A 23942-nucleotide genomic window follows, 5' to 3' on the forward strand; every position below is an offset into this window, starting at 1 on the left:
CCACAATCTTCCTGACGGAGCTGGCTCAAGAGCAATGGCAGCAGGGAGGCTGGGGCGAGGGAGGACGTGGAGGTGGGAAAAAGATCAGCCAGTAAGATTCATTGGGAAGTGGGATTAAAGTCACGGCATGACCTTTTGAGGTGGAGTGTCACAGGGAGGCAGAGTCCTCTCGATACAAGGTCTGACGACGTGATGGGCTATTTAAGGGGGGTAGTGAGCTCCAATACAGAGGAAATGATCAAAGATCTGAATTGCTCTTCTTAAGCGTTTTCTCTAGAAGGCGGGTGGATTCCCACACTGAATAAGCAGTGTTCCTAAACCCCGTGACAAAAAGTACATGAGCGCTTGTTAAAAATGCAGATCCCAGGGCCAGGGCCTGCTGGGTGATGCTCTGAGGCTGGCGGGCTAACCGGCCACTGGGAGCCACTGGGTAGAGAGTGGCTCTAGGAGCTCCCAGCCCCTGGCTAACTAACCATTAGGGGGAAAGAAGGCTTTGGGAGTGGGGCCCTCCTGAGGGTTCTTCTTGGAGGGCAGGGCTTCACCTCCCTGCCATGGAGCCCGAGTGCCATCTGAGGGTTTAGGGTTAGACCCACAGTGACACTTCCAGACAGTGGGACTGCCAAGGCTAGGAGAAACTGCCCCTTCTGGAGGGCCTCCCAGAGGACCGGCCGCTGTCAGAATGGATGGCAGCCTGGACGCCATCTCTCAGCTTCCCCGTGGCCTTAGCCAGCCTGGTACCAGTGAGAAGGAGCGGCCATGTGCCTGTCCCGGAAGTGGAAATAGCTGTGCCAGCCTGCTGATGGCATGAGCTAGACGGGCATCTGGAAGGAAAGGCCAGGCAGATCTCGCAGGAAAAAGTTAAATGTCTCTGGAAAGGCGGCTTTAGCAGCTAGTGGCCCATTCCTGCCAACTCGAGCTGGTGCCTAGGTTCCAGCCGCTGCGCTTTCTGCAGACCCGGACCCGCGTATGGGTGGTCGCCAGAAGCTGACACATGCCGGCAGCTTTGTCTCTTCCCTGCCCTCTGTAGGGTCCCGACTACTCCCCGTGCTCATCTTCCCTGCCACCTGGGATTGGGTACAGTCAGGTCTCCCACCGTAACTTAGGGGGCTCTGTGTTCCCCATACACCACCCTGACCATCTGGGAGCCTTTCCTGTGGCCGTGCAGGGCTGAGTGCCCACCCTTCTGCTCTCTGTGGGGAGAAGGCGGAGGGGCTGTTTGGGGAGGGGGCAGGGAGAAGACTTGCCTTTTCAGCGAAGACCTGGTTGCCGGAGAGCTCACTGAGGTGTAAGAACTCCAAGTGCAGGGATCCAAACTCTGCCAGGATGCTGCTGCTCCCGGTCACGGTCCAGCCCCAGCTCCTGTTGGAGCCACTGGAAAGACAGAAGTAGCCATCACCACCCCACATCCCCTGCCTCCGGCTGGCTCCTCTACTGAGGGTAACTCCACTGCTTAGTAGGGGAACACCTACTCTGTGCCAGGCACTGTCCTAAGAGCTTTGGCCACATAATCTCAGTTACTCCCACCCGGGGGAAGGGGGGGGGGGTCTGTGCTAGTAATAAACCCATTTTGCTGATGAGGACACTGAGGCTGAGATGAAGCTGAAGGTCATTTGAACCCAGGCCTGTCTGACTTGCAATAGTCTTTGTCCCTTTAAGACTGGGCTTGAGCAGGACCGTAGCAAAGCTGTCTTGGTGGCCAAAACATGGCATACGTGTTTGCTAAATTATAGGTGATATCGGTAATGCTGTCACAGGCCATAAAGACTCACAGACACTCCATTTCCACCCTGTGGCTGAAGGCAACCCGATTGCTCACAGTCAGTGGCGTTGCATGTGGAGGGAGGGTCTGAACAGGGGCAGATGGAAAGCAGGCCCTTTTTCTCTCCCCTCACTGCCAATGCTGCCCAAGGACACACAATGGCCCCCTCTTGGAGTTTCATGGAACCCACACCTGACGGGCAGGCAGCTCGGATGCAACCACACACCTGGAGCCAGACCCTGGGGAAGCTGAGGTTAGGAGTAAGAGAAGCAGGGGCTCTTAGAGCAAAGATTTCCGCACCGGTGGGCCATGCACCTCTCAAGAACACCTTAGATAAAGTAAATGAGGCATACTAGCATGCTGCCACCTCGCCAGACAAGGCTGTCAAAGAACTCTGCACACACTGGGTGCTTTCAAGGAGGAAGAGTGCAGCCCTAGCTGATTTGGCTCAGTGGAGAGAGCATCGGCCTGTGGACTGAAGGGTCCCGGGTTCGATTCCGGAGAAGGGCACATGCCTGGAGTGTGGGCTCGATCCTCAGTAGGGGGTGTGCAGGAGGCAGCCGATCAATGATTCTCTCTCATCATGGATGTTTCTCTCTCTCTCTCTCCCTCTCCCTTCCTCTCTGGAGGAGTGCAGAGGCAGGGCCTCGGGTAACCCTGCCACCTGCCCCTTTAACAGATGAGGAAAACAAGGCACAGGACAGTAACGTCACCCGAGGAGATCACACGGCAAGTGAAGCAGCTGGGACCCAAGGCTGGGCTGATGTCCTAACCACCTAATCCCTGTGCTTTTAGTGACATAATAATAAGCAAGGACCTGCCTTTCCAGGCGCTTTTGCTTAAAACCTCCCAGGAGTTCACAGCACAGAGGCACAGTTTCAAGTGTGTTAGCCGAGGCCTCGGTAAACCATTCCTCCTTGTGTGCTTGTTTCTGCACCGGACAAAGTAGGCAAGGACAATGCCTCACAGTCTCCGTCCTGGGGCTTTTTGGGGGATTTGGAGAGAAGAGGAAGGTGCACAATGGGGGTGGCCTTGGGCCAGCTTCTTCCTCTCCCTGTGCCTCCGTTTCCTCATATGCATCATGATGACCTCTCCTATGAGACATTTAGGACAACTTGGGCGGGGGAGGGACAGGGGTCAAACTCCCTCTGCAAGAGATTGTAGAGGTGGAGGACGGGTTGGGGACAGAGTGGGGGGGAGTGAGCTCCCCATTTGCAGGGGCTCCAGGGTGTAGTTAGCGTGAGGCAGGAGGGGGAAGCCCTTTGCTTCCTTGCTGTGATAGCTCAGGCTCCGAGGAACGGCCCCTGTCTGTCCCTCTGCCTCCCAGGGTGAGGCCTAGGAAGGCAGGTGTGGGTGTGGGAGTCACAGTTTGCCACCTGAGGTGGCAGCTTTTCCTGGGGTGGGGCTGGGGCTCCCCTTCTCCTTTCTAAACTCCATTCTCTGGCCTGGATGTGGTTCCTAGGAAAGTCAGGGAACTCATGTCTCCTAGCTTCTAGAAAGAGAGGACACTCGTTTCGGGATCTCTTGGGGCAGGTGACCTCAATAAACATAGAGGAGACCACCTCTATGTTTCCATTTCCTGTCTCCATTTCCTGGGGCAGTTCCCTGACTTGGGGGCAGGGGGCAGGTGGGGAGGGATGGGTTCGTAGAGGGGACACTTGGTTCCTGGATAATAAATAAAACAGCTTCTATTATTGAGCTGCTACAGACAGCGGGCACTGGGGCAAGCTGCCTGCATCATTATTTCATTTACAGCTCACAGGAAAAGCATCATTAACTCCGATATGCAAAAGAGGAAACTGAGGCTCAGAGAGGGAAGGCCACCTTGGTAGGCGGTGGAGGTGGGATTCACACGGAGAACTGCAGGGCACTCCCAAGGGGTCTCCCACCCAGATGGCCCTGCCTCTGCCCAGAGGAAAGGGGCAGCTGTCCCCACTCTGTCCCTCTTCACAAGCGAGACTTCTCTCCAGCTTGTGATCTCAGTGGGCAGGTTTCCTGAATAGTCGGTGCTTCCTGCCCTTGCAGAGAAATTCAAGGTCCAAAGAAAGCCACCCGCCGTCTTTTGTTCTCATTCCCCCCACGAGCCTTCCTCTCCTCCTCCCTCCAATGCTCACCCTCCCTGGAGGGCTTTCTGTAGTGGAGCCGCTGGCAGGCAGGCCATGCCAGCCAGGGCAGAGTGGGCAGCGGGCAGGGGCCTTCCCTCTCCTGCCTGGCTCCCAATGCTGGCTCCCCGCTGACCTCAGGCAGGTCGGTTAATTTCTCTAGATCTCAGTTTCCTCATCCGTTAAATGACAGCACCCACACCTCATAGAGTCGTTGTGAGGTATAAATTATGCACGTAATTACTGTCATTTTATCATTATGTAATGATGCACATGTAAATTATGTGTTGTTTGCTAGAGTTATTAAGTTCCTGATATGTGCCTGGCAGCTGTGGTGTCTTATTTTAACTTCACCTCCAACTTGGGAGGGTAGATACCATAATCCTTATTTCGTAGGTGGAGATACTCAGGCTCCGAGAGGGGAGACACCGTCTCCAAGACCACACAGGAAGTGATAAAGCTGGCAGAGCTGAATCTAAATCCAAACTGCAAATGCCTCTTCTCTGAGCAGCATCCAGAGCCCGGAGGTCCTCTGGTCAGCCCTGTGAGGCCTGCAAGGGGGCATGCAGCCTGTGTTCTCCCCGCTGGTGGGAGGGGCAGCTCCACAATGCCCCTCCCCAGCCTGGCAGAGTGTGTGTGTGCCTGTGTGCACTCCTGTGTGTAGTGTACTCATTAACTTTGCAACCAGACCTGGATTCTGATTCTGACTTCACTTTGCTGCCGAGTGACCTTGAGTAAGATACCTCACCTCTCTGAGCCTCAGTTTCTTCACTGGTAAAATGGGATCCATGTGGTGGTTGTGAGATTGACAAAAGAGAATTTTTGTCACAGCTCATCTTGGGCCTGGCACACAGTGAAAACTCAATAAACAGTGGCAATTATTAAGATGTGTATCCCTGGCCAGTGTGGTTCAGGGGTTGAATGTCAATCTATGAACCAGGAAGTCACAAACCAGGAGGTCATCGTCAGGGAATCGGACATGCCTCGGTTGCTGGCTCCATCCCCAGTAGAGGGAGTGTAGGAGGCAGCCAATCAATGATTCTCATAATTAATGTTTCTATCCCTCCCTCTCCCTTACTCTCTGAAATCAATACTATATATCTATGAAACCCTAATATGCAAATAGACCGAATGGCGGAACAACCGAACAACCGGTCACTATGACATGCACTGACCACCAGGGGGCAGTATGGAACATGGTGGGAGTCAGCCACGGTGGGCTGGTGAGCAGAGGCGCCAGACCAAGGCAGAGCACCAGTCGCTGTCATCAGGGTGTACCTCTGGTGGTTATTGAAAATTTTTTGCTCCTGCACACCATGGTCCCACTAGGCCTTGCACTTGCTGCTGGCTCTGGCCCCGCTCGCACCCACGGCTGGCGTCGGAGCCACCGCTCGCACCTGCTGCCAGCGCCCAGTGCCGTCCCGACAGCTCGACGCCGTCAGCGGGAAGAGCAGTGTCTGCTGGCCCGATGGCCCTGGAGGGCTTCTCCACCTCCCCCTGCTCCTGAGGGGCGCTCCCCATTGCTCCTCACCATCGGCGGGTGTGAGGAGGGCTGGAGCCATCAGCGTGTGGGAGCAGCTGCTGCGGGACCAGGGCTGCTGGGAGACAAGGGACTGGGGGCTGTGGCGGGAGGGGCCAGGCGGGGAGGTAGAAGATGGACCAAGACCTGCCCCTGTGCCTACCACAGCCTCTTGGCCCACAGTTCCTTTCAAGGTGCATGGACACGTGCACTGGGCCCCGAGTGTATATATAAGATATGTACCTCAGTGTGCGTATGCTTATGAAAATGCATGTTTGTGTGTGCGTGCACACACATATTTATGGATGTGAGAGTGTGTGTGACAAAGGCGAGCTTGTGTGTCTGGATGGGTGGCAGAGTGTAATGTGTGTGTGAGAGCCAGTGAGTCAGCTGCAGAGGGCCTTAGCGTGGCCTCTGCCGCTCTCCCAGATAGCCCAGGCGTCCCTGCAGGTCACAGGCCCTGGCTACTCTTGCCCCCACCTCCCAGGCCAGGCTGCAAAGACACACTTGCCCGTTAGGGAGGAGGAGCAGCCAAGCTCACTAGGGACCACCTTCCCTCAGGGTCCCCCTGACTGACAGTTTGGGGGCAGGGCCAGTCCCCCCTCCTGCTGGGGCCCATCGCCAGCCCTGCCCAGAACAGGGGAGCATGCGGCCCAGCTTCCCCAGACACCCTCCAGAGAGCAGAGTCAGCACCACTCGGGCCGCATACATCCCTGACGTTCTCCCTGGGGAACAGGGACGCACTTTTAGCAACAGACTCCGACCCAGAAAATGAAAGGGTGCTGCCAGGAGACCAGCGCGTGCGTACATGTGTGCACCACCCTGCAGCACGCAGCAGCCCCCAAACACGTGTGCTTTCTTCGTCAGAAATGGCAGCTCTGTGTGTATCAGGTCCGGGCTCTGCGGGACTTGGGTAATGCAGATAGCCAGGGCTGTGGTTTGTAGGGCTGGCAGTGCCATGCACAGAGGAGGGAGGGTGCCTGAGCTAGGGTCCTAGGGGCCCCAGACAGCAAGGCCCTAGGAGCTGTGCATGGAGAGAGAGCTGGAAAGAAAGGGTGTTTGTGTCTTGGCTCCATGTCAGCTGGACTCATTTCTTCAGGGTTAGTGTTTGTGGAAAGAAATCTGAGCAGAGATCCAAGTGTCTAGTTCTGGGGAGTCAACCCTGGCTCCGAGACGGGGATTCCATTGGCCCTGAGGGCCCCTCCTCAGCCCTCAGAGATGTTGGTGAGAGCTAAGTGAGGTCACACCCTGAGAAAGCTTTCGGACCACAGGACAGTAAGAGAAGATGCCAAGTCTTCTCTCCTCTGCAAGGCCCAGGCTGACCGCGGGCAGGACCTCCCCAGGACCCAGAGGGAGCGCAGGCCTCTCACCAGGGCCCAGGGCCCCCCTCCCCCCCCAGTGTGCTCCTTGCTGCCCAGGCAGCTGGTTGAAGCCCCTGCTGGGTTGAGAGCCCTGAGATAAATCACTGCGGGAGGTGGAGGTGGGAGGGGAAGTCTGGTGGGTGGAAATGCTATAGCCTTCCTCCCCGCCTGGGGCTTGAGGAGGGCCTCGAGACTCGAGGATGGCCCCGGAGAGTTCTCTGGGTGCGTTCTCCAAGGTCTCCCAGGGGTCCACTCCACGCAGCTCAGGGGCGGCAGGGCTCCCGCCTGAAGGCGGGCTGGCAGGCCGCAAGAGCAGAGCTTTCCGATCAATCGTAACAAAATGAGTTTAAATCTTAGCCCCATTACCTATTAGCTATGAAACTTGGGCAAGTTACTTCATCTGAGACTCTGTTTTCATAATGGGGACAATATGAATACCCTCAAAGGATTGCTGTGAGCAGTCAGTTTGGTGAGGCAATGGTTGGAGACTCCTAGCACAATGCTAGGCACATAGTCAGTGCTTAATAAATGGTAGGACCACTGTTGTTATTCATCTCTCACCCCCCACACACTGTCTAGCAGGAATATTTGTCAAAGGCACAAAGAATTGGACGTGGATCCTGCCCTTGAGAAGCTCCTGCAGGGGGTGGGGGGCGGGGGCATGAAGACAAGTGTGACCAGGGCCAGGAGAATGGCGATAAAGTGCCTGGAGGCCAGGACAGGCACAGATGCTCCTGGCTTAATGATAAGGTGCCGTCTGAGCTGGGTTTTGATGGCCAGAGAAGCTGTGAGAGATGGGCAATCCAGGGAAGCAACAGAGTGAGAGAAGGTAAGACAGGACACATCTGAGGTGTTCAGGAGCAAGATTCACGCTCCCCAATGTATCTTAAAGCTGGCTGGACCACTAGTTTTCTTGACTGACCCTGTCCTTTTCCCTCTCTGGGTCTCAGTTGCCACATCTGGAAAATGGGAGGATATAAACACGCTCCTAACCCATGAGAGGGGAACGCTGAGGGGACAGGTGAGCTGGACGGAGCTGCAGCCCTGGCTTCCCCCGCTCTGGCCGTGTCGCTCTGGCTCTGACTTAGTGACGGCCCAGAGAGATCCTAGTACAGTGACAGCGAACCTAGGACACGTGTGTCAGAGGTGACACGCGAACTCATTTTTTTGGTTGATTTTTCTTTGTTAAATGGCATTTAAATATATAAAATAAATATCCAAAATATAAGTCTTTGTTTTATTATGGTTGCAAAGATCAAAAAATTTCTCTATGTGACACGGCACCGGAGTTAAGTTAGGGTTTTCCAAAATGCTGACACGCCGAGCTCAAACAGATCAGGAGGGGAAATGATGAAAGCGGCCAATAAAAATCAATGTTTTAAGATGGAGCTAAGGAAAGAAACACTACTGGTGGATTCTTTCATTAGTGGGACCACATGTGATTTTTTCAGTCTTATCCAGCATTTTTTATATAAACCACATGTTCTGCAATGAGAATTTATTATTTTATAGAGGGGAAGTCCCAATACCATTATTAAAAATTATGAACTCCTGAGTTCGGGTCTTAGGACAGTCAGTTACTGGCTCATGTGACCTCAGCCAGTCACATACCTGCCTCCTCGGAGGGTCTGACACTCCTCTGAGCCCCTCTGTGTTCTGACTCTAGGCTCCTGGGACCCAGCCCTGAGGGTGGGGGCGGCAGACCAGGAGTCCCTCTGCCCAGGGTCCTGAGGCCCCCCTGGCAGCGTTGGGTACCTTCTCAGGGCAGGAGGGGATGGTGTGCCTGACTGGCCCCTGCCCCTGGCTGGGAGGGAGGACACCTGGAGGGCGGAGTCCAGGCAGAGTTGTGGGACAATCACAGGACTGCTGTCCCTCCCCAGCCCTGAAGATCAGGCCTTGGGTGTCCTAAACCCCAAGAACCAGGCTTGGTGACAAACACCTGCCCAGGAGAGCCCTGTGAAGGCCAGGGTTCACTCTGCCGCTGACTGGCTGTGGTTCCAGAGGCGTGTCTGGTCCCCTCTCCCTCTGTGCCTCAGTTTCCGTAAAGATACAGCCAAAGTGTCCTACCTTTTGAAGTTCACGACGCCTTTCGGGATTCCCGTGGGGGTGTTGAAGGCCGGCAGGAGTTTCTCTCCGAGCGTGATGGCCTTCATTCGGAACACCTGGGAGGGTCAAAGGACACTGTGAATCTGGGCTGGGGGGGGGGCGGGTGGCTGTAGTCACTGCAAGAGGGTGCACTGGTGGATAAGCCGCCCACGCTGCCAGCCCCAGAGCGGAGGTGGCACTGCCTCAGGCTCTGCGGTGGGACAGGCCGGGGCGTGAGCCTGGCTCTGTGGTCCGAGGTGAGGCACCTCTCTCTGAGGCTGTTTCCTTTGTCATAAAATAACGACAATATTGCCTTCCTTGGAGGGTTATTGGGAGGAATGCAAATTAGGTAACAGTTACAAAGCACTCACGGGTGTCAGGACTACGATGAAGGCTCAGTGACCATAACTGTGATTTGGGTGGCCCTTGGGAAGATGAAGCAATCAGGGCAGTGGGTCAAAGGGTCTGTGCCTGCCCACACCGTGGGGCCAGCTGTCACAGTGTGTACAGAATAGAAAGAGCACTGGATGGGGAGCCCAGGCCCCACCCGGTTCCAGGCTGTGTCCCACCGCTTGGCATCTATGTGCTTCTCGGTGAACCATGGCCTCCTCCTGGGCAACACTTTTCCACCTGTAAACCAGGGAAGGGCCTCTCCCTTTCCCCTTCGGATTCTGCCTCCTGCTTCCACTTTATCGGGGGGAATAAGGAGAACGGCTCATCCTGAACCACCCATATGACGGCCGGGGAGCCACGAGGAGGCCCCAGGCCTCAGGGTCTGACCTGTCAAACTGTTCTTCCGATTAATTCAAAAGCATCTGTGACCTCCTGACTCAGCAGTGTCCCTCACAGGAATTTATTCTAAGGAAATAAATAATCGAGGATGATGTGAAGATTTAACCTTATGGCTGTTTATTCCAGCATTGTTAGAGGAGAAGATGGAAATACTCTAAATAGCAAACAATACAGGAGTGGTTAAATGACAGCTCATCCCTGCAAGGGAACACTGTGCAGCCACTGAAGTGATGCTATAGGAGAATATTTAATAGCAAAGAAGGGGTTTATAATGTATTAAGAGAAAAGTATGTCAAAATAGTGTCATTCAACTTTGGTAAAAATTGTATTCATATGGACACTTGGGGAAAGGATGGAACGCACCAGAATATTAGCAAGTGTCTCCTGGGAGGGGTAGGCTCACGGAGGACGTTTATTTCCTTCTTGTGGCTTATCTATTTTCTGTGCCATTTTATCATAAAACAAACCCACATTAAACGTCATGTATCTTTTAAAAGATGAGATGCAAGTCCCTAAGCAACCGCTCCCAGTGGGACAACACGTTTCCTTTTACTTCTGCAGCTCGAGGGTGACCCAGTTCGCTGACCTCCTGCGTGTCATTGCAAAACAAAGTCATCTTGAGGTCCCCAACCCCAACACACACAATTTACTAATGCTGAGTCAGCTGTTTAGGAACTGCAGTGGGAATTGGGTGAGAGGCCTCAGAGCGGAGTGGTGGGTGTGGTGCTTGCTTAGGAAGGGGGAGGGAGGGGTGAAGGAGGAGAGTAGGAGGAAGGAGCAGGAGGAAAAAACCGCATGAGGCCTGGCAGTGCCGGGCAAGAGAAGATGCTAATGTCAGTGCCAGACAGTAGGTCCTAGAAGTGGGCACGGGAACACCTATGTCAGAATTTCTGGGAGCTTGTCTAGAATCCAGGTTTCAAAGTCTCCTGTCACTACAGAACCCACTGGTTTAGCAACAACTAAGAGGTCTCGTGTGAGGCTCTTGAGGAGGCTGAGCCAGAGACACACAGGGACCCACCGAGCCGGAGCCCAAGGCTAAGGCTCCAGGCTGCTGTCTGCTGCCCTTTGCCCGCAGGACTCCGCGCTCACTCCTCTTAGACGCTCCCCTCAGCCAGCAAACCCTGTCTTCTCCTTCGGAAGATCTTGCTGCGGCTGGCAGTGCAGGTCTCCACTCCCCGGGAGGATGCTGAATGAGTGTGTGTGGACGAGAGTGGGGCCACTTTCCTCCTTGTCATCTTGGAAGTGAGTGGGTGTGTAAGGGGTTCAGAACCCAATTCCCATGTGTGTGTGGAAGTCCCCCCACACCACCAAGCAAGTCTCCAGACACTGGCTCCATGTCTAAGAATTCAACTCAACTCTGACACTGTCCACAATGGAGAGAGCATCAGGTTCCATATGTTAAGGGTTCAGGCCTACAAGACCGCCCGCCCCATTCTTCAGCTGCCAACGAAGAGCAGGTGTTACCCAGGAGCCCCACCTTGGGTTTGATTATTTTTCTAGAGCGGCTCACAGAACTCAGAGAAACATGTTACTTACTGTGCCAGTTTATTATAAAAGGATATAACTCAGGAACAGCCAGATGGAAGAGGTACATAGGGCAAGAAATGGGGAAGGGCACGGAGCCTCTGTGCTCTGAGTACCACTCTCCCCAGCTCCCCACCTGCTCACCACCAGAAGCTTGCTGAACCCAGCGCTTTGGGTGTTCACGGAGACTTCATTACGCAGGCACGACTGAGGGAACCACTGGCCACTGGCTACTGATTCATCCTAGCCCCTCTCCCCTCCTTGAAGGCCTGAAAGCTCCAACTTCTAATCACATGACTGTTACTCCTGGCAACCAGCCTCCATCCTAGTTGGGGCCAAAAGTCACCTCAATAACATAACAAAAGGCACTTTTATCATTGCCACCGCTGAGGAAATGCCTATGGTTTTAGGAACTCTGTGCCAGAAACAGGATGAAGACCAAACACCTATTTCTTATAAGTCACAACATCACAATGTGCCAGGTGTCTCATCTCCAGGGCCTTCATCCCTTGCAGCAGCCGTGGGCAAGGTGTTGACCCACTTGGAGAAGGACTAACTGAGTCTCAGCAAAGCAATTTGCCCAAGATGAGGAGCTATGAAGTGACTCTTTTCCAGGACACCAAGCTGTCTTTCCAACACAGAAAGGCCTCAGGCAGCCATGGTAAGCAACGGGCAGTGGCCTACAGGCTCCAGACAGAGATGTAAGAAACCAGCAGGAATTATATTCTGTAGAGTGAAACGGGCACTGTTCTGGGAGTCACTGAGCAGGCATGTGACCGTGGGTAAGCCATGCACTGTCTCTGAGCCTCATCCGCCCAATGGAATGGTGACGGCCCTGGCTGCTTCACAGGGTCCTTCTATTGTTTTTGACTTTTTATTATAGTTGATTTCTAATTTCATGCCATTGTGATCTGAGAAGATGCTTGATATGATTTCAATCTTCTTGAATTTGTAGAGACTTAGCTTATATCCTAACATGTGGTCTATCTTTGAAAATGTCCCATGTGCACTTGAGAAGAATGTATATTCTGTAGCTTTGGGGTGAAATGTTCTGAAGATGTTAGTTCCATCTGATCTAGTGAGTCCTTTAGGATTGTTGTTTCCTTGTTGATTTTTTTTGTCTAGAAGATTTATCCAATGATGTCAATAGGGTATTAAAGTCCCCTACTATGATTGTATTGCTGTCGCTCTCTCCCTTGATATTGTCCAGAAGTTTTTTTTATGTATTTGGATGCTCCTGTATTGGGTGCATATATGTTTGCCAGAGTTATATACTCTTTCTGTATCCATCCCTTTAGTATTATGAAGTGGCCTTCATTACCTCTTGTTATATGGCCTTCACTTTGAGGTCTATTTTGTCCGATATAAGTATTGCTACCCCAGCTCACAGGGTCCTTCTAGACATCAAATAAGAGGGTGTTATAGTGAATGTGCTATATAAACTGTAAAGCGCTATGTCAGTGCCACCTGGTGTGGCTGTGGCTGTGCGTGTGGTTCCCGTGGGAGTGTCTGTAGGGCTGGCTACCCAGCAGGGGCCTCTTCTCCCACAGGTTCCCTCAAGCAAAGAAAGGCCTCAGCCCAGGAGGGGGTGGGGTGGGGGGTGAGGTCTCTTTCACCATCCATTCCACAAATACTCATGGGGGATTTTAAGAAAACCTCACTCCACAGGCACTTCTGTGTGGGAAATTAAGGACTGAGAGGAGGGTGAGCCTGGGCCAGGCTGAACGAGGGCCCATGGCAGAGAGGTCACAGGGTCATAAGTTGACCCAAAATAGCCTCCCAGCCTGTGACCTGAGCAAGTGACTTCTAAGTCTCAGATCCTGCACCTGCGAGTCGGTGAAGACATCACTCCATGGGCTGTTTGAGGAACGAGGACACGGTGCACACGCCCCATCGCTGCCATGTGGAGGTGCTGGGGACAGGGGGGACTAGGAAGGCGCGGCTGGAGGCAGGAGCCTGCCTGCTCAGGGACTCGGAGCCACGTGGCCTCTCCTTGGCCTTTTAAACTATTTCTAAGTCACAGGTGCTCCTAGCCACATCCCACTGTCTGGTCTGCATCCTGGAAAGACAGGCTGACAGTCCCTTCCAGGGAGCCAAGGCCTCAGAACAAGTTCTCAGAATCCCAGACACCTCAGAGCAGGGAGGGAGGGACAGCAGGTCTGGGGAGCACCAGCTCCATCCTGAGCCGCTGGCCCCCACACCAGCCCCTGTGAGCCCCCTGAATCAAGGCCTCCCCTTCCTGCACCCGCCGCCTCCTCCCACAACCTAGATGAGAGGTGGGCAAGGGCCCGTGAAGAACATGAATGCTTTTTTCTGCTCCATGTGTCATTTCCTGTCCTGGGGTTTTCAAATGAAATTCAGGCCTTGGGTGGCTCCAAGCCCAGGGCTCCCATCTACGATTATTTGGGGACAAATTGGTACAAGCGGTAATCTCCGCTGAGGAGATTAAGTTTGATGGAGAGAGGCCTAAAGCTACTGGAGAGATAAAGCGCATGCCCGCCGCCTCTAAATTCTCGGCTTCAGCCCGTGTGCCTTAAATGAAGTGAAGGGGAACTGGCTCTCAGACAAGAGCTATCTGTAGAGGTGAAGTGGGACTTGGCTGACCTCACCTCCAAGGCCCCCCACAGGCTTAATTACTCATGTCTGAGTGGACAGAGAGGGGGAAGTGTGAGGAAAGGAAAGAGCCCAGGCCAAAGGACCGGCCCCATTCACAAGACTTGTGGACTCAAGGGGGGATTCGGACCATCCCCGGGGTGGGGAAGGAGGTGAGGCCCAGGGAAGGGAAAGGGACTTGCTGAAGGCCACAGGCAGGGGCGGTGTGGGGAGGAGGTACTGGCGTCTGACTGTGCCCACGGCCTTCTGGAAGGCAGCGCAGTGCACCTGGTATTTACAACATGTGGCTGCTCCATCTCCCCTACTGCCCCCGAGACCTGGAGCTGGTGTCTGGCCCAGAAAGAAAGGCAAGGGGTGGTTGTGGAGTATAGAGCAAGACCTAGGGGCCCCTGGGTAGAAATGGCGAAACAATGGTCTTGGCTCCATCAATCCTGAGAATGAGCACCTGCAATAACCAGCCCAGTACTCTTCAAGCCCACGCTGAGCCCAGGTATTGCTGCACGCCCTGCAAGGAGCTGCACGGATGGTGAGCAGACCTAGTCATTGTCCTCAGAGAATTTACTACCATCGGGGTAGAATAGAAGCACCAGACAGAAGAGGCTACAGGTGGCATCACGGAGGTGGGGGGCATGGGTAGCCCTGGGCAACTCCTCTTGGATCCTTGTTTCCTCAGTGGGGAAGTGAGGGGAGGGGATGGATGTTCTTTGAAGCCCTTTCCAGCCTGGATGGTCCAGGTGTCTGGAAGCACCAACTTACATCCTCTCCTGTCAGGTAGAAGGCCGAGAGGAGTCCTCCGATGTACCGGATGTTGACCTCAAACAAAGATGCTTCTCCACTCTGCAGGGCAGAAAGAAGGGGCAGGGCAGTGGGGACACTTGTGAGATGCCTGCTGGGCTCTCAGGGGCAGCCAGGCCCTTGAGACCAGTCACACTCCACTGCGCCCCATCCCCCTGCTGATCTGGCTGCACCTGGGCCGGTTCCAGATGCAGTGGTGGTGGTTTTGAGAACAAAGGCACCTACAGGGCAGCCACTGCACATTTACAACATCCCAAATAAACACCGGGTTTGGCTTCCTTCCCCAGCCCTTGCCCGAGGCCATCAGAGCAAAGTTCTGCCTGGCTGCTCTCCAAGGAGCTTAAGAACCCACATGGCGAGCTGCTGGCTGAAGCGTAGCCTGAGGGGAGGCAATCTTCCTCTAGCCCTCCGCCCGCCCGCCCGCCCGCCCGCCAGGCAGCCTCCGCTTAGCAGGAAGATGGTGTGACCCTTCCTTGAGGTGGCAGGGCAAGAGGAGGGGTCTCAGAGGAGGTTCTGGGGCAGACAGGGCAGGGCTGAGACAGAGGGAGGTGCGCCAAGCAGATGCTTGTAGGTAAACAGCAATTTCTCTGCTGGAGCTGGAGCCCTTGGGGCACGCCAACCTTCCAGAATCATTGTTATTTTCTCTCTGAAATGTTGTCTGTAAATCAGGGGTGTTGGGCATCATGCCAAGGGCCAGATCTGGGTGAAAATCTGCCTGAGCCACTTCCTTGGCTTTGGGACTTTGAACAAGATGTTCAGCCTTTCCTTTCCCGGTGCCTTCGTCCTGAGCAGGGCAGAGGGGAGAGGCTGAGTGGTGCAGGTACAGTGACGCCCAGTGCCAGGAGTGGCTTCAGAAAGGTGCTGCTGTTGCCTCCCCTCCCCCAGGGCTCTCCTTGGGACACTTCCCATGTCATGGCCTTTTATTACTGACAAGAACAATGATCATCCCTTTATCTGGGAGAGCTTTCCCCTTGACGGAGCACTTGCAAAGCTATACTCTCCTTTAGCCTCACAATGCAGGGTGATGCCATCACTCCCATTTTTCAGATGAGAAAGCCAAGGCTCAGAGGGGGCAGTGACCATGTCTTGCTTTCTTCCAGGGAAACCCCCTCACCTGCCCAGCCTGCCCGAATGTCCCCATCTGGCTCTTGGGGCAGCTGCCTGATGCTCACTCTCTACCCACCATCTGCGGAGAACAAGGTGGGTCTATGAAGACACCTCCCTCCTCCACCTCTGCCTTTTTTCCATTCGATGCAGTAGGAAACGGGATTCTAAACTCCTCACCTCACACAGACCATTGGAAGTCATAACAAGCCTCAAAATAATCATGATGGTGATGGCGATAACGGCACCACTTACATCTGTGTTGGACTTCATGGCTATAAAATGTTTTTTACAACCTCTCTGATAGTTAAAGCTCACAAGCCTGCACGCCGGGCATCATTACTGTTGCTGTTGTGTCATTTCCGTCTGAAAGTGGGGAAACGAAGGCCCAGGGAGGCTGGCCTCCCCCAGGCACCTGCTGAGCCAGGGAAGCACCCCTGCAGCGTTGCCCTCCCAGACTCTCCCGTTGGTATCTCTGCTGATACTGGCCTCACTTCTGCCATAAGCTGCAGGGGCTGTCCCCATTCCCCCCAGGACCCCTCACTCGTGGAGCCTGACGGATCCCCCCTCCTATCTGCCGTAATTTCTTGCTCCCCAAATCCATCTAAGCAGCCTCTCCCCATGCTGAGCAGAGGCCTCCAGGATGGGTCGGTTACTTTAGTCTGGGCTGGGAGATCAGTGGGGGTGGAGTCTGGTATTTAAGGGTTTTGTGCCATCCAGACACATTACCATCTCCTCCCCAAGGTTCTGGTCCCTGACCAGGGATACCTGTGAGGCTGGAAACCAAGAGGGTTCAGACCAGGTCATGGGCCTCTCAGCTAGCTCAGGAGGGCCGCAGGGGCGGGGGGGGGGGGGGGGGGGAGACGTGCAGGTAGGAGCCGCTCTGAGCAGATTAGTCACTTCTGCACAGTCACTTCCCCTATTGCTTTTGTGATAGATGCAGCCCTAGAAGGGTCTTCCTGGTGTGAGCAACGTGCCTGGAGCCCCAGGGAGGGGAAGGCAGGGTCATAGCTGGACTGCTCTGCTGGCAGCCTGGGGCCAGAGCCACCACACCTCTGGGTCTCAGAGATGACAAGGTGGAGCCATGACCTCTCCAGCTGCTTCTGGCCCTAACACCCCAAGGGCTCTGACTCACCACATTCAGGTGGAAGTTCTCTTCAACCCAGGTCTTGGCCTCCTGGAACTCCTCCTTCAGCTCCATGAGGTAGAGGGTGTCAAGGGAGTCAATGACCGTTGCCCCGCTGAGGCCTCCTGCAGCACAGAAGATCGAAGGCGTGACCCAGGGTCATTCTTACCCTTCCCATCCAGCCACACAAGCCACCATTCCCCAGGTTCCTCTAAATGCCTGGCAGTCTCCAAGGCCAAGGCCAGCTCAGGAACAATCCAGGGAGAATCCAGTACCACCATCCTTGGAAGGCAAGCCCAGGACCCAGTGTCCCCGAGGGGCTGCTCCTCCTCAGGGCAGTAAAGGGCAGGCAGCAGGCGGGGAGACTGAGTTCATGGGCTGAGCCACTTCCTAGACCTGAGGCCACTGATGGGAGCCAGCAAGTCCACCATCAGTGCCAGTCGGGCACCTACCACTCTGTGACGCTGGGGGTAAGGATGAACTGACATTTGGTTTACACAGTCTTAACAAACATGCCAGTCCCCTGGCTCTTCAATTCCATCTAAGAAAAAAATATAAAGATCTTCATAAATATATACTTAGGAAGGTATTTATTGCAGTGTCATATATAATGGGGGGAAAATCCCAGGTCCAACAATATGGGATTAGTTATATAAATTGTGGCTCAAATATAAAAGAGGTATTTGCCCTGACTAGTGTGGCTCAGCTGGTTGGAGCATTGTCCCGTACACCGAAAGGTTCGATTTCAGGTCAGGGCACATGCGTAGATTGTGGGTTCAGTCCCTTGTTGGGGCATGTAAGGGAGGCAACCAATTGGTGTTTTTCTCTCTCACATCAATGCTTCTCCCTCTCTCTCTAAAAAAATTAATAAAAACATTTTAAAAAAGTAGATTGTATAAGCAAATTAAAAGTGCAGTATAATTTTTTTATTGTATGTCAAATGTGGATGTGTCTGCACAGAACTGTCTGGCAGGACATGATTCTGTGGTCAGTCCCAGCGCTGGCATTACAGGCTTTCTGATTTCTTCAATCATGAATTATTTTTATAATGAGAAATTTATTTCCATTAAAAAAAAAAGGAAAGAAAGTTTGGCTAAAGAAACCACACAAATGCACAAACCAAAGATTTTCATAGTGATGCTTGCTCTGGGCAGTGAGTACACACGCATGAGCTATGAGGCCTGGCCCTTGCCATCAGGACTTCGATCTTGTCCTGGGAAAATGAATTTTCCACACCACAAACTAGAGAGAAGAGTGACAAGGAAGACCTCCCCATGTGGCATAACCAGAGACTGAAGAGTAGAGGACTGTGAAGGAGGAAGGGAGTGTAAAAGGGATGCACCTGGTGTCTCCTGGAGGGCTTCCTGGAAGAGGTGGCTACTGCCTCCCATCAACTCCTTACTACTATAGTCACTGCAGAAGGCAGCAATTTCTTTTAGGGACCAGAGGGTAGCTTATGAGAAGTAATTGTTCCTTCAATGTCCTCCTTGCAAGGGGCTCAAAGCACTGAGAATAGCAGGCTCGGCCTTCCCAGTGGAATTCCAGAGCTCACTGACAGCGCTGAGCCCCATTTGAATCTCCAGACATCTTTGTGGGCACTTCTGCATTCAGTTAGCATCTAATCTCCTTAGTTAGTGCTTCCCTAACTACTCACTTGTGTTGACTTTGCAGGCAGAGAATCCTTCTGAAACTCAAACACTTAACCACCTCCCGAGGCAGGTGGTAAAGGGCATCGCCTGGAAAATGTCCAGAGGGAGATCAGGGAGAAGTTGGGAGACAGATAAGGTGGAGGTTAAAGAATCCATTTCCAGAAGGGAGGATTTGCAAGGAAGAGCAGAAGGAAGGGAGGGCAGGGGTAGAGAGGGGCTTTCCAATCCGGGGTCACCTGGGAGGGCTTTGGGCTGAATTTCTAGAATGTCAACCCCTCCTATACTGAAGGATTTTGTAGGAAAACATACCCAAAGCCAAACAAAGTCGAGCCTTTCCTGGTTTATCCCGGTTGCTTCCCCTGTAGGTGCCAAAGGCTAAACATGGTTCCTGGGAACTCTCGGCCCTCCTGAGGTGCTCAGGCACAGACACTGATGAGACACACATGGACAGTCCGAGACACGCCCAGGCCACAGAGCCTCAGACTGATTTTTTTAAGGGCCTGAAGGGATTTTCGAGATCCTGCTGCCCAACCCCTTCATGTCACAGATGAGGGCCACAGAGCAGGGCTGGGATGGCCCAAGACGAGACTTTAGACAAAGGGCGGAGTGGAGCCCCAGCCCCCCTCAAGTGTGATGTGTTTTTCATGACAAGGATGCCTTTCAGCTCCCTGTGACAACGGTATCAGATCTGACTGCTGACCCTGCCCCACCCTTGCAGGGGCAGGAGGCTGCTGTGAGCAGGGGAGGCTTGGAGAGAAACCCACACTGTGTGCTGTGCATTCTTCAAGGTCAAGGGAGAGGTGGCCTAGAATATCTGATTTCTGATTCTTGCCCTGGGCTGCCTGGTGTTTTCACCCCATGGGACCTGCTTCCCCTGGGCTGAGCCTGAGCCTGAGCCAAGGCCCCGGCCCTTGGGCCAGGAAGGCGGCCAGGGCTCCTCGTGACCAGCTCTCATTCCCAAACCCTCCAGAGCCACCAGCTGAGAAGGCAGCTTGCTAAGAAATTTGTTGGCAAGATTCTGCCCCTGCTCTCAGGTTCCTGAATCCTTCTCTTGGTAGAGCTCTCACCCTCACACCCACCTACCACATAGCTGGGCTGTGGGCCAGCAAGGCACTTATTGGAAAGCCTTTCATTCCAGGCCAGAGGTCACTCAGCGGCCAGGCTGGGCAGGAAAGAAGGCCCTATCCTGAGTTCAACTCTATCTGTACCTGTGGCAGCCTGGGCAGCTTCCCGCAGGGGAAAGACACATGTCCACTCAGTAAGGAGGCCCATGATTTATGTGCAAAGCACCAACAGGGCACAAAAGTCAGGCAGCCAGCTTGGACTGGGCCTAAGCCTGGGGTGGGCCCAGGTTGGCTCACTCCCCCAGCTCCAGCTCTGAACGCCTGCTGCTCACAAAGGACCCCCTCCTCATCCCCTCCCTGCCAGGGCAGGAGGGAGTGAGGGTCTTAAAAGAACATAGCTCTGGGTTCAGATCTCAGTGCAGGCCAGCAACACATCTGTTCTAAGTGTCAAAGTTCTCATCTGTAAGTGAAGTTAGACCACTGGGCTAGGGCACTGGGGACACACTACAGCTTCCTGAGCCTGGATAAATGCATCATACACACCTGATAAGGACATTTATATGTGCCTGGCACAGAGCAAGTACTTGAAAAATCAGCTCCTTGGTTATTTCTGTGGTCCCTTAGCTCATCTTGAAACCTTGGTCTAACCAGGGAGATGTAGGTTCGAAACGGCTCCATCACTACTAGCTTTGTACCTCTCTGAGCCTCATCTGCAAATGGGATGACAGCAGGACCTGCCTCCTAAGGCTGCAGGGAGGGTTAAGTGGAGGCAGTGGACAGAAAGTACCCAAGATGTTGGGTCCATGTGAGCTTAACTAGTAAATAGAAGTGTGGTCCTCCTTCCCTCCAACTGGCCCTGGGCAGCTCCTACACAAAGTCCTCTGGGGTCGCGGTGGCCTGTGGCACTCCTGCATTTCTGGCCTCTCCGTACCCTGCAGGGCAGTCTGGTCTTGAGACTGCAATTTGCCAACCCTTGGCCCAACTTAGAGGAAAAGAGTCACATGGGACCGACCTGTGTCTACTGCTGAGGTAGGTCATCACCACCCCTGACCTGGGTGTGCACCTGCCTGGGTATCTTCCTACCTCTGGGAGCCCCTCCCTTTTCTTCCAATTCACCCTGTACATGGTTGCCTGATCTGTCTTCCTAAAACCAGATCCCACTGTGTCCCTCTACAGCTCAGGTACCTGTAATGGCTTCCCAGTAACCATGCAACAAGGAGGTGAAACCTTTTGGGTCTGACTCCAAAAGATCTGGCTAATCTCATCTGCCATCAGGCTCTGCTTCCTGGATACATATTGCAAGCGTTTGCCTCCATACCTTTGCATGTATGGTCTCCTCTGCCAAGAAAGCTTCTCCGTGCATCTGGGCATACTCAATACACACACATTCCTCAAAGTCCGCCTCCTCCTGGCAACTTTCCCTGATCCTCCCCAGCCAATCTCCTCCCACCCTGCACTGTGAGGCTTTGTCTCTTTGAGGTCAAAGGTTCTCATGGCCTCTCTTGCACCTCTTCCCCTCCGTGTCTCCAAGCAACCACAAAGGCCAGAGTCCCCAACCCAAATGGGCCGCCCACCATTCTCTGTGACATTTATACAAATGTCTAGGGATTGCGAGGGATTGCCTGCCCACTCCACCTTCTCCTGTGGAAATCTAGAGCTCACCCCTGGCCCATGAAGCCATTGTGATCTCCACCCCATGATCCACATGGAGTCTCAGCCTCTCTGACTCTCCTCCATGAGAACTGTTCCCTGGGCCCTCTGGGACCACACTGGATGCCCCCAAGCTGTCTAACCCACAAGTGCTCCCCCATTCTCATCACACTGTGCAGGAATTGTCGATTTACTTGTCCCTGCCCCTCCCTAATAGCAGGAGTTCTAGTCCGCATTGGAGTCATCTCCAAGCTCAAGAAACATCTGAGAGTGAAAGTGGGGAGGCAGACCCGGGGCATCAGCTTGCTCTCTGCTGGATCTTGGCCTTCAGGGCACCACTCTTCCTCTTGCTCCTCCTTCGAACCCTGTGATTGCTTCTTTGTAGCTGTCTTTGCTGGTTCTCCCTCATCTCTAGACCTTTAAAGACTGGGCCTTTTCTCTTCTCTATCCTCCTTCATTTCCTTAGTGATTCGCGGCTTAAATTCCCTCCACATGCTGATGAACTCAGCTTTAAACTTCCTGCCAGGACCTTGTCCCTGAACCCAGACTCACCTATCCAACAACTCCCCTCCCACTGCCATTTCCATGTGGAGCTCCACAGGCATCTCACATTCAACTTCTCTGAAAGCAAGTCCTGCTCCTCCCTCCCAACCTGCTCCACAGTCTTCCCACCTCGGTTAATGCCAACCCCCTCCTCCCAAGAGCTGTGGCTCCAACCCCCACATCCTGGCTCTATCTTCACTATTTCCAGACTCCACCCACTTCTCACCTCCTCCTGCTACCACCTTTGAAAATGCAAGTCATATCATGCGACTCCTCTGTTCAAAATCCTCCCATGGCTTTGTCTTCCTCCAGTCACACGCTGTTCCTGAAACCCTCCCTGAAGCCTGCTCCCTCCCTAGGCCTTGGCTTGAAAGAGCACCCCCTTGATCTCGCCTACCCTCTTTCTTCCTCCTCAGCCCCTTTATCCAGGGACGGTACACATGGATCTGCTTTCGTGTTTGCTGACAGCACATGCTGCTGGGGGAAGAGCTCTGCTCTGTTCACTGCTGTCCTCCGCCGCCCAGAACCCTTCCAGCCCATCACAGGGGCCCCATAAGTATTTGGGAATATAGGGTCCGCTCCCCCCGGGGGAGGCTTCAAGGGGGCAGTGGCCCACTCACATCTCTCAGTGCGTGGTCCCCAGTGGCATTAAAGGTAAACATGTCTGTTGAACAGACTGAGCCCACTGTGTGGACATCTGCGGGGACCATGTCCAGGGCAGCTTCACTGTCTGCTCGGCACCACTGCCCCATGCAAAGCTATTGGTTGTGTGCCAGCTCTGCAGGGACTGGCCCAGCTCCTGTAGTTTCCTCTCTGCGGGCCGCCTGGTCAGGAACCACCCTGCCCTGCTAGACTGTGGTTTGTCCTCTCCTGGTTCTGCCATATTACTGACAATGGTGTTGTTTTTTAAATTTGATTTTATATTAGCAAAGATAAATGGGTCAGGCTGGGCAACATAAGCTCCAGGAAGAACATTTACAAGAAAAAATATCACCCAAGGCGTAGCCTATTACCACAGTATCCCCAGAGCCATATACTAATGGTTGCATTTAACTTGATGATATAATCCACAGAGACTTCTTAATCTGTAAAGAAACAACACAACTGTTTTTCTCCGCTTCCAGAGATGGGAAATACACCCCATCCCACAAGAGTAACTCCTCCCAGGGCTCCCCTCCCTGAACCTGGGTGACCTGTGGGACTGCCTGGAACGACAGAATAGAGAAGAAGGATCATGTGCTACTTTCCAGGCCCAGATCTTAAGAAACTGGTAGCTTCCACTTTCTCTTGGAAACAGCCACCACACTGCGGGGAAGCCCAGGGTAGCCACAGAAGAGAACACAGGGAGAGGCCATGTGTATGGTTTTTAGACTGACAGCCCGTCTGAGCTCTGAGCCAACAGCCAGCAGCAGTTCCAGACATGTGCGTGACAAAGGTTCCAGCTGTCCGTCACCCCCAGCCTCTAAGCCAGTGGTTCTCAACCCTGGCTGCACATTAGAATCACCTGGGAATCTTTTTAAAATCCTGATTTCTGGGCCTCATCCTCCGGAAATTCTGTTTATTTGTTATGGGCTGCGGCCACAACATTAGTAACAGAATTTCCAGAGGATGAGGCCCAGAAATCAGGATTTAAAAAAGATTCCCAGGTGATTCTAATGTGCAGCCAAGGTTGAGAACCACTGCTCTAAGCCCTTCCAGCCGAGGGCCCATACATGGCGGTAGAGAAATAAGCTGCCCCTGTTGAGTCCTTTCTGAGTGCCTGACTCACTGAATCTGTGAGCATAACAAACTAAGTGTTCTGAGCCACTAAGATTGTGAGTAATTTGTTATGCAGCAGTAGCAACTGGAATGTTCTGCCACGTGGGTTTCTAGGAAGATTAAAGTGATAGCCCCACTACCCCAAAGTACATTGTTTAAAACCACATCATCTTACTAGTATATGGGGAGGTCTTCTGGCTGCATGAAATTCATGTAGGGTTTAGGACCTCTCCATTTCTATCAGGTCTGGTTTTTGTGTTTTTTCCCCTCCAGTAGGAACTGTTCTTGAATCCTCCCATAATGACTATTTGCTGGGTCACAAAGTTGTGTTCAGAGGCTGTTTCCAGGCAAAGGTTTGTTTCTTGGAGCCTCTGGAAGGACTAATGATATTTTTTTAGGAACTATTTCTGGAACCCAACAGAATGCTTTTACTAGAGGCTGATTAATAAAAGATGATCAGATCTGACCATGTCACTGCCCTTTTTAAAAGTTGCCAAC

The 23942-nt window shown here is 53.3% G+C and overlaps 1 protein-coding gene across 3 annotated transcripts in view; it reads right to left on the reverse strand.

The window, feature by feature from the left end:
• Positions 1-23942, reverse strand: part of MAN1C1 (mannosidase alpha class 1C member 1) — a 134312-nt gene that overhangs the window by 17944 nt on the left and 92426 nt on the right. For 2 of the 3 annotated variants that reach the window (XM_059690741.1, XM_059690743.1), the window contains exons 3-6: positions 16790-16905; positions 14512-14592; positions 8809-8903; positions 1245-1371 (exon numbers count right to left, since the gene is read on the reverse strand). In XM_059690741.1, coding sequence (XP_059546724.1) covers positions 1245-1371; positions 8809-8903; positions 14512-14592; positions 16790-16905 — 419 coding nt within the window. The remainder of the gene's footprint in view (positions 1-1244; positions 1372-8808; positions 8904-14511; positions 14593-16789; positions 16906-23942) is intronic. The other variant, XM_059690742.1, reaches the window with a different exon arrangement.

This window comes from Myotis daubentonii, chromosome 3 (assembly GCF_963259705.1).
Source record: "Myotis daubentonii chromosome 3, mMyoDau2.1, whole genome shotgun sequence".
NCBI lineage: Eukaryota > Metazoa > Chordata > Mammalia > Chiroptera > Vespertilionidae > Myotis > Myotis daubentonii.